Source organism: Sturnira hondurensis, unplaced genomic scaffold (genome assembly GCF_014824575.4).
Source record: "Sturnira hondurensis isolate 20B ecotype Veracruz unplaced genomic scaffold, ASM1482457v3 Scaffold0010128, whole genome shotgun sequence".
Lineage (NCBI taxonomy): Eukaryota > Metazoa > Chordata > Mammalia > Chiroptera > Phyllostomidae > Sturnira > Sturnira hondurensis.
In genome coordinates, this window is record NW_028082759.1 from 38,500,773 (window position 1) to 38,511,857 (window position 11,085).

General features: G+C 44.2%; 1 protein-coding gene across 1 annotated transcript in view; it reads right to left on the minus strand.

Annotated features, from left to right (window-relative positions):
• RUNX1T1 (RUNX1 partner transcriptional co-repressor 1) overlaps positions 1-10,232 on the minus strand; it is a 152,618-nt gene extending 142,386 nt beyond the window's left edge. The window contains exon 1 of the mRNA XM_037058714.1: positions 9,705-10,232. Coding sequence (XP_036914609.1) covers positions 9,705-9,732 — 28 coding nt within the window. The 5' untranslated portion in view covers positions 9,733-10,232. The remainder of the gene's footprint in view (positions 1-9,704) is intronic.
• Positions 10,233-11,085: the final 853 nt, after the last annotated feature.

Genomic DNA, 11,085 nt, shown 5'->3' on the forward strand with positions numbered 1-11,085 from the left:
TATTTTTAGTGGAAGTAGCTCAATATTCATATTGGAGCAGATGCAGCAGTTTTAACAAAACAGCTCTTCAAATCCTGCACAAATTGAAAACAGGAAAACTGATTGCATTTTCTCTTATCACTTTCCTTTTCTGAATTGACACTTTTGGCCTTCTGAAAATGTACACATGGCTTTCATCTCAGAAGCACCTGCTGATCAAATAGAAACCGAACATTTTCATGAAAATGGTATAAAGCACCAGTTTTGTTCTAAAGGCTGGGAAGGGCATCGGTTGCCTCCTTGACGGCAGTAGTGGCTGTGCATAAGGCATGTTCATAACAGTTTTACATTTTCATTAAACTTTTTAAAATGTGATGTTTCTTCTTAGTTTTTTGCATATTCACTTTTTGTATAACTCGCATTTCTTTGACTCCACGTCTGCCTCAGATTTAGTTTTATTATGCAAAACTAAGCAAAGTGTTTTAGAAGGGAGGATTACAGTAAGATAACAAATACATATTTCTCTGTCTGCTTCAAATACACATATATTTACCTTTCCATATTACTGTCTATGCATGCAGGGTGTGGCTAAAGGAGATGTATAGTTGTGAATACTCGAAACAGAGTTTATTCGTGCATTATTATTTATCGTTATTTTCCATATGAACCTGCTTTTGCCCACTCCTGTATATACATCCTATTTTTGTATTCCACCCACTAGTAGAAAACAAGGAACGAAGTCAAAGTCAGTTCCCATTATGGAAAGGGACTTACACATTCTTTTATCGGACACAGATTTAGCTGGTGCTTGGGTGTTTGCGTACACTGAGCTGGGGAAGAACAGATGTCACCCACACACAAACTATAAACACTTAAATGAGGCGACCAACTTCTCACTGTACATACCTCCAGAGAAGGTAAAGGTCGATCCTGAAAATGGGTATTATACATAAAATATACAAGATTGGTAGCTAGGCTGCTTCTCAGATTTTTAAATAGAATTGTCCCGCACATTTTTCTATAACACCCAATGCTGGGTAAAATTCAAGATGCTCCTAAAACATGCTAGCTCTTAGTTCCTGAGCCAACAGAGCTCTGCCCTCCTGAAAGGTTCCACGGCTGTCCACTCTGATTCTGTCTGGGTGATAAGGTAACCTGCAGGCAGAAATGACCCACAGTAATACATGTGCCACTCTGGCCAGTTGGTCTGCAAGTGTCAGTGTTTGACCATGCTCACTGAGGCAACCAGAAGCCTGAAATGTCAACATGTTCAGTCAATGGAAGTGAAATAATGGGACTCTATTGTCTTACCCAATGGATCTGTGTCAACACTAAAACATGCTCCCTGGCTTTAAACAAATTTTAATTAGGCAGGATCGTATTTACCTATGAAAACACCTATCCTGACAAGGTATAGGAGGCAAAACAATTCTTTCTTCCACTTTTATCCATTTTAAGAACCTTCTAAAGTAAATGCTACAATTTTTAAAAAATACACTCATGAGTCAATAAAACACTTTTTAATTCTTTCTTAAAACCAACTCCAAGGAAACATTTTCATGATTCAAATCCAAAATACAGATCTACCTAACGGACTCCAAGTGACTTTTTTTCCTCTAGAGCAACCATACTATGAAATACACTCATTTCGTATTAAAAGTAGGCTTCATGTGCTTTTCTCATCCATTCAAGTATGTTAGCATCAATTCATCACCCTCTCAAAACAAGACACACAAAATCAAACACAAGTGATCAATTCCAAAAGCCTCTACCCTATTTTCTCAGTTTGTCAATCCTGCAAATAAGGGGTAATGAAACTCCTGTTAAAATAAGGGAGGTGGTACTGAGAAGAGAAGGGGGGAGAGGTGAAGAGGAAATAAGACATATAAGTCATCCCAATTTTGCCTAAGTTCTATGGACCTCCCTTGCACCAGAAGAGAAACTGTGTCAGCTTAAAATAAAAATGAACTAATCAAGTTATTAAGCAGCTTTTTCTCTCCCCTCTTCATCTAAAGGCTTCAGTGTCCAGTCCATAAATAATCTATTGTTCTCCTTTATCGAGTCTCTTTAAACCTATTCAGACAGGCAAAACTAAACCCAATTAAAGATAAGGCTCCCTGGTCATCTCACCTTGGTGCGTCCAGTCTGGATAGCAGAGGTGATGGGAGGGAGTGGCCAGGCCGGGGCTGATGCCTCCTCCTCACCCATACAACAAAAGGCAGATTTCTCTTTCTCCCTCTGCCAATCTTTAAATGTAAATTCTCTCTGCCAGCTAAGAGGAGCGACAGATAACACGTTACATCTTCACTTCTCCTGTTCTTATCGACTTCTGAATCGTTTGGAAAGGGAGAGAGGGAAAGAGAAAATCAGCCTCCCGGTGCTCCCCCCTGCTCCTTCCCACCCCTCCCACCTCCCCACTTGCCTCCCCTCCCCGTTCATGGAGATTACCTTCTGGCAAAGGAGAGCAAGAGAGGCTACGCAGCCGAGGCGGCACCCAGACCGTGGCTTTGTATTCATTAAACACACATCGGAGCTTATCAGAAGTAAAAGGCTTGTCAGGATGGCACATTGTGTGTGAGTGAGTGTGTGAGCGCAGGAGGGAGAGGAGAGAAGCCAACGTGCATCGGGGTGATTACAATATCAGCAGGGCCCAGATGGAGGCAGGAAAATAAACAGAGGGTGCGTGTAAGACAGAGCAGGAGAGAGAGGGAAAGTAGGAGAAGAGACACAAACTGGAAGGAAAAAAACCCCTGAAGGAATCATGGGTGTGGGGGGCGGGTCAGGCAGCCATATGGGGGTGGTTAGTGGGGGTACCTTGGAAGTAGCCCACCACAGGGTGAGAATGCAGGGCGGGGAGTCTCCTGCAGTCCCAAATCTCTCCCTACTCTGAGGGGGAAAAGACAGGAATTCAGACCAGCAAACTGAATTTCCCTGCTCCAGGGCTAGCCTGTGAACCTTTTGGAGGTCCTGTCAAGGTCAAAGGGAGATCAAGAGCTCTCTCACAGCAGAGCATAACAATGACACATTCACCATCTTACCTGCATCCAAATAGCCCCAATTTGCAAAACAAACCTAGTTGAGTCCTCAGAGCAGTTACACAGCCCTTGCAGACCAACCTCAAGGGGAAGTTCTTGCCCCTTTCTTTGCTGACCCCAACACTCCTAAATCACACACATACCCACCTCACCCCACCCCCCCACACAAATCCACAACAGAGACGAATACAGGCAGATATTAAACATCTTTCTTTAGGCTTTAACGTGTCCAAGCAGAAGACTTGTGCTGCCAGCATTCCTGTGATAAAAAAGGCCACTTGTGATTGGTAGCTACAGGTGACTCCTGTAGACATCTGCTCCACCTCCAGAAATTGTGTTGGGGAGGAGGTTCCTTGTGTGTACATCTCAGAGTGTATTTTGGAGGTGGGAATTTGAAATCGAGGCAATCAATCTCTGCTTGAGCTGCCTCCCAGCTCTTCACCCACCCAGAGCCTAAGAATCAATCAGAGAACAAGCAGGGCTAATGCTGGTCCATCAGACCAGAATTCACCCTCCACCCCTTCAGGGTTAGGAGAGAGAGAGAGCTGGGTAGTAAGGAGTAGCCCCTTTTCATTTTTAAATGCAGACACCAGACAATCTGAATATCTGATCACATCCTTAACTGAGTGCAGCTAACACAGCAAAGGTTACTACTTTATCAGGGTTGGGGGTAGTGTTTGGTTGTGTTAAGAGGTTCTCAGTGTAGTATGGAGGATGAGTTTGGAATAAAATAGCCCATGAACTGTGTAATTGCCCGTGACACTTATAAAACAATTAATGCATGAGGTCTCAACATAAGGAGACAAAAAACGGTAGAGGTGAAGGGGGTAATGCTAGTGAGTAGGACAAAAACAACACATATGAGTAAGAGAGTGGCCCCATAAGGAGACAAATTTGAAGAAGTCCTTCAGAAAACGAGGAGGAGCATTTTTTAATCAAGCACTCCCCTCCAAAACACTTAGCCAAAAAAGAGCTTTAGGTGCAGTGGATTCATGACCCCCCACCCCCATGCTCCCACCCCAAGAAAAGACCTAAGGGAAGGTTGACGGGTAAGGCAAAGTGGAGAAGGCTGGGCAGGGGTGAGAGAAGGGCATGTGTGGACCATCTCTGCCGTGAACGTGACACGGAAGTGGTCCCCCACAACCCTCCACTGGCCCAGTAACACGGAAAAGCGGGAGTGTGAAGAGGAGGACTAGGTCCTGCTTCTCCAAAACCTTCAAAAATGACCACTTTCAAAAGTATCATTTTAGCTCCCCTAAAAGGTTACCTTTCACTTCTCTAGCTTTAGAAAATGGCATTCAGAGTGACCAAATGCAACCGCACATACTTTCCCCTTTATTACGTTTTAGTTAGACCAGTTTGGACAGACTCCATGCAAATGCCTATAAATCCCATGCTCCTCTAGGGAGAAAAAAGATACAATTTACAACAAATGCCCACTGGTTTTTCCACTGCATGTTCTTTGAAAAACTGCTATTTAAACAAAAAAAGAAAAAAAAAACAATGCAGTACTTTCAAATCCAGAAAAGGCTTACGTTTTTTTTTTCTTTTGAAAGCATCCAAACACTGAAGACATGAAGAAAACTGTGCAAAAGCTAATCCGCCAGTATTCTTATTCTGTAGACGGACAATATTTCCATTACTACCTTGTTTGTTCATTGACTTCTGACTCACAGTTATAGAAAAGATCAACCAATTCTCCAATGGGAAGAATGCATGACTCTTTTCCAAAGCAAATACTTTGCTGCAAAGCTTTCAATTTATTAAGGAAAAAAAGCAATATAATAATAAGAACTACCATCACAGAATAAGTGTACCATGGAAAGTGGTTTCTACAATCACAGCTGTCTTAAAGTCCAGGCTGGCAACTAGAAATCTTAATTGCAACTAGTTCTCTTCCTAATAATAGGTTACTTTTCTATGAAAGCAAGAAGTCCATCTGCCCCAGGCAGATAAGTTTTGAAGCATTAATGCAGATAAATATCTAGTTTCTTCTTTCTTCCTTTGAGTATGTGAATTCTAGTGTGCTATAATGTGAGAATTCCAACATATGACCATTATTGCACAATCTCATTGCTCAGCTTGTCATTATTTCATTTGTAATTCTTATGTTAATTATGTTCATAATTACTATAAACAGATGTGGTAGACATCCACGCGACCTTTTATTGAGGCATGAATTCTTCACTTATTTTACTTTAATTTCTCATTTATGTGAAACTGAGATGCAGGGGGAAAAAAAGGCTTTCTAATTTTCTGATGTTTTACATACATAAGTTAAAACAAAACCTACCTTCTACTTCATGTGCATTTCAAAATATTAAGACTATTCTTAACATTTAAGCAGCTTTATAGCACACCTCTAATTGCACCCTGAACCTCACTGCTCCCCACTACATGGTAGCTATAGATGCCAAACAAAGGCTAGCATCCGTCTCTAAATTGTTTGTCTTTTTTTTTAATACCAAGGGTTAACGCAGCAGAACTGTGCTTCAAACACCAAGTGCCTAGCAGCGACATAGCGATTTATTCACTCATAACTCAACCACCACCCTCTTTACATAAAACACATTTACAATAAAATCAGTATGGATTTCATTAGCTGAAAACCTCCTCAAATTTCATTTCTTTGGCCCTAATCTATAATTAGTGTGGACAGACAGGTGCAAACCCTTCTCTTCTACAGATGGCTACTGGAAACGGTGCAAAGTAGCGCCTTCTGTTTAAACAACACAGAGATAACCTGCTCTGTCTTATCACTTACAATTACCTCCATTAAACTGGACTAATGTTTACTTTAATAAAATGTTCACTGTTCTTTAAACATTATTTAGGAACTCTTATATTAATGGCTGTAAAACAGTGAAGTTGGGAGGTATCTCTTTAGGTAATAATTTATGCTGGATAAAATGTTCCCAGTAATAGTTCACAAAGGTGTCTTAGTTGATTTAACATTTGACAGTTCTTTTGCATAAGTAGGGTCAACTATAGTATCTTTAAAAGGCATTTTAGTGACAAACACTTTAACAAGTACAGTGAGAGAAACTTAACATTTTCCTGAGCGTTATAAGTATGAAAGATTTAATTTTTTTCTTACAGACTTTAAGTGGCTATTAGACTATGGAACTTAAAATCCTAGATTGTTCTCAAAAGATATTTACGTGAACTTCATTTTATGTATTTAACTTCATATACATTATTCTGAAAGTTGTATGAGTTCACCATTTTAAGGCACATCTAAAAAATTAACTATGAATGTAAGTGCACTCTGTGAGCCCATGGTTAAAAATAGCTCTACTCCATAATAAATAACTTCTATAAAGCCAAAGATCACTTCTTCCTTCTTCTGCTATCAATAAAGTCTATGGAATGCTACATGATTCATAAGGTGTATATAAAACAAAGCACTTTTACTTGCCCAAACAGCAACAAATAAACATCTTTTCTCATTGAGCTTACATAACTTACAGTAATAGACTCTAGTAAAATGCAACTGAATCTGGGTTTTTTTTTCACATGCAAATCCTGCAGGTGCCAATTTTTCAGACTGCTTCACGATGAAGGGCTATGTTGCTTGCATAAAACCTCAATGAAGAAGGCTTTGCATTCAGCGCCTGTCAGCTGACGTTCATATCAAAGAAGTGAGAAACAGGATTTGACAGTGAAGAATGTCCTAAACTGACAGACACTGACCAGCATTCCTATTGGAAGTACTGCTTTCTCGTGATCCCTTTTCAATGTGTTTTTTTAAGTTTTTTTTCATTTTGCTAAGCTTCTACTTCACAATAAAATAAATGATAATGGTACTCTACATTTGCGTAGTTCTTTACAAATTTTGAAGTGCTCTTTTATCTGCAAATATTTAGACTCACAGACTCAATGAAAGAGGTCATCATCAAATACCAGCATCAAGAGCAATATTTTACTTTGCTTTAGGAAGGGAAAACTGTAAAAATGATCAAAAGCTGCTGTCCTGCCTGTAGCTGCAACACATATTCTCCCATTTCCAGCAACTTGGAATTAATAGTGCAGTTTGCATTGTGTTGCAAAGTAGACTGCTTCTTATCAAAAAAAAGTCCTTAAAGATCATTTTAAAATCAAATTATTAGCAGGTATTAGTGAGCCACAGATGATTTGGGGGTATGAACCCAGACACTGGAGAAACTACATATTCAAATTCTCCCACTCAGTGCTTAGCTTTTCAAACAAAGTGGCTGCTGTCTAACTGGTTTACAATAAAATTAATGCTTAAACAAAGATATCTAATATAAAGTTCTTCTCTTAGCGTAATCTTAAAGTCAGTTTCCATGCACCCAGAATAAGCCTGATTCCTTGGTCATTTGGTTGGAATCTTGTCTTTTGAAAGAATAAACCAAGGAAATACCAAATGCTAAATACAGTACATGTAAAGTAACAACAGACTTCAACTTCAGCATCTGTCCTAGGTGAAAAAACAACAACAAAAAAACCTGGATCAAACTGAGATTCCATGATTAACTCTGGGTCAGACTGTCAGACCTCCCTTAAAAAATAACAATCTGTAAAAGAAAGGAAAGAAAAAAGAAGAAGAAACCTGAGAGCCCCACCTATGTTATCTGAAAGCCCCCATGATGTTAAAACTAGACTACATTTTAAAGGAAACAAAGTAGGGACATCCATAGAATTACGAATTTGCTTCTGCTTATACACATCACAGCTGACACAAACACCCAGGTTGGGGCTACGCTAGTTTAAGAAACAATGGTATTTGTCAACCTTTGCTAAGGAACTGTGTGACAGGAGAAACTGGGCAGGACAGAATACTCACATGGTCAAGGCAAAACGCTGCAATAAACTAACAGGAGGCCCCCAACACTAACATACCATTTATCACAGAGAAGCCGGTCAATTTGTATTCTAGAGAGTGTGGACTCACTGGGCACCGACCCAGTTCCACTCCGTTCTCTGCAAAGGCGGGAGGAGGTATGATAATAAAAGCCACTGAGCACACTTAAAAATGGTACAGATGTTTAAAAGGAGACTAGGAGGGGGAAAAAAAACTCTGTAAAACAGATTTCAATTCACACATAGGGTAGAAAGAAAATGCTTCGGTCAGCAACCCGACCTTTATCAGGGGATAAATCAATTTGCAGCAGCTGTGGACAGCCATTTATACACAGGCCCTGGGCAGATTAATTAAGGGAAGGTAAGTTACAAATTCGAGGGGGCTCAGAGTTGCATTAAGTATATGAAGTTGATCTGGGGTGGTCTCTCCAGCTCTCCTAGTCTTCACAACCTCACGCTAGTCTTGGTGACTGGTCTGCAACACCTCCTACACGGGGAAAATTAGCTATTCCTTAAAGTGACATTTTGCAGGTTCCCTCAGGAAGCAACTGCCAGGCTGAAGCACGGCTGGGATCTGAGGTGACCCAATCTTGAAGAAAAGCTATGGTCAACGGATTTCTCCATTATGCTTTGCAAGGAATAAGGAGACCAAGGGTTGCAAGGCTCCTCAGCCAAATCCTCCAAACTCAAAGACGCAAGGGGTTGGAGAGCTAATTTTAGTAAGTCTTGGTTCACATGCTACTTCCCGTAATCATAGTACTCAAACTTTTCCAAGGGTTGACCGCCCCTCCAAATATATATGGATTTAAGCGCCTGGTGCCGAGACCGTATTTGCTTAAGGCGTCCAGTCCAGCGCTAGGTCTACGCCGGGAGAGGGTCTGGGTACGCCAGCCACCCCAGTCTTTTCAGGTTCGCCAATAGAGCGATGAACAGCAGGGCCCGAAGCACTTCTCCACGGGTTCGCAGGCTTTACCAGACGAGTTTCTGGAAATCGAAAAAAATCCCCCGGACGCAGCTCCCCCTCTGGGCTCTTCCGGGGGGGGGGGGGGAGCTGCGGAACCCTAGGCTCTGCTCCCGGCTCAGGGCAGGCGGGCACCGCGTCGGGGCTAGAGAGGCGAACACCCATAGGGCCGGGGCGGCGGAGTCTCGAGTGCGCAGAGGTCAGGGCAGGAGCGACGCTGCCCACCAAACGCCGGTAGTGATGCCCCGGACCCGTCCTGGCCGAGAGGTGCTCAGGTCCGGGCCGCCCACCGAGGGGCTTACCACTCCAGCGCCCCAAACGCCTAAAAGTAACAGGGGAAGTTCTCAGACTGGTGCAGAGCGCCTGAATGCCGATAAGAAGACCCCAACCCTAGTAGCAGCCGGGTCTCAAAGTTAAGATTCCACTCTCCTGCCTTTAGAGCTAAGTTTTCCACCATATAAACGAGCCTTTCCCTTCCAGATTTAAAAACAAAAAACAAAACCCACGATGCGGGTTTAGGGCTACCTGACAAAACGCACTGTGGGCACTCTGACCAGAGGTTTTGTCGGGATGGGGGGGGGGGGTCAGCCCACGAATGATCTTCCTGCTTACAAATCGTGATCATGGAGAGGAAAGAAAAATTATTTGTTAATGCCAGTGGGGGGAATCTAAGAGTGAAAGCTGCATCTTTGACTGTGAGCAGTGAAGTTCAGTGTCATTGAAGACTGAAGGCAACCTCGATGTTCCTCTTTACCCTGCTCCTTCGTCTTACCCTAGTTGATAAATACAGTCTGAAGGTTCTCAGCCTAATAATCCAAATGAAGATGACGGCCATCAGAATAATAGTAATGGCCATGGGCCCGTCCCCGCCGCCCGCCCGCCACTCCAGCCCTGCAGGCACTTACACTGAACAGGGTCGGAGAGTCCCACCATCCGCCACCGGCTCCGAGCTGCAAATAAAACTTCCCGTCGTCTCGGCCGGCCCGCGGGGCGAGGGGGCGAGGGCGCGGCGCCGCTTCCCTCGGGAGGCCAGAGTATCAGCGGCCACTCGCCCACGCGCGCTCACCACGAGGCCGCGGAGTGCCGCCGCGGAGCGCCTGCGGCCGCCAGGTACTGCGCACGGCGAGCTGCGGGGCAAAAAGCCCGGGGTCTGGGACGTCAGCCAAACGCAGCCTCCACGCAGACCCCAAGACTTGCAGAGCTCCGCTACCCTGCTCCCGCCTCCCTCCCTCCGTCACTCCCTCCCTCCGCTTTTCTGTTGTTGCTGTGGCAGACAAATGTAATGTGGGGCGCAGGGACTGCCACTGTCACTGGCGGCGTCTGCGTCTGCCTCGCCCGCCCTTGCTCACTCTTGAGGAAGGCGACGCATTTATCTGCAGGGCGTCCGGGCGTCCGCCGGGAAGCTGGAGCACCGCGCACAGTGCGCGGAGAGCGCCCACACCAGGCCGGCTTCGGCGCGCGCCCGCGCCCAGGGCGCCGTGACCGCTATCGGGGGAGGCGCGGCGCGGCCCCTACCAGGTGCCTGGGGGAGGGTACGCTCCAGTGAGTGGGGAGGTGGAAGAAGGAGACATCTGTGTCGTGCGAGGGTCACAGAGGTCAAGTATATGTTAACAATGGGCAGTCCTGGCTCGCTAGGGCGCGCGGGCGGGTGCGCGGGCGGCCTCCCTCTGGACCTTGCCTTCTTCAGTGCAGGCTGGACGTCGGGCTGGCTCGCTAAAGATGCCTTACCAGGCCGCCTGCTCTCCGGCGGCCCCTGTGCCCTGCAGTAACCCAAGACGACCACTTTCCCCGGCCATCTGGAGTGCTCCTGGCTGCCCTGCCTGTGTCACTGGCTGGAGAGACAGCTCTGCTAGAAATCAAGCCACTCTGAGATCTCCTCTCTAATCCCCTTCTGTTAGCTGATTTACAGACTCACTATTTGCTTTCGCATTAGATAATAGCCTTAGAGAAAACAGTTATCATTTTTTTCTCTGTTTTTTCTACTTCTCCCATAGAATACCATTATGAGAGGGTTCTTTTTCTATCCTACGTTTTTGTTCGATGTGTGCCCCTCCCCCACACGTTAATATCAATACTTCAGAAAGGGGGAGGGAGTCCCAGAGGACAAGATAGGGTGAAAGAATTCCAGATATTTCCAGAGTAAATAATCTCTCAGTGAACAAGACTGATAATATGTTTGTACAGAGTAAAAGAAAAAGGGGGGGGGGCTTAAATAATAATGAAAATACTAATATGTAGGTCAAATATCAGATAATGGCTTCCAATGATAAGTAAAATAAAAATCTT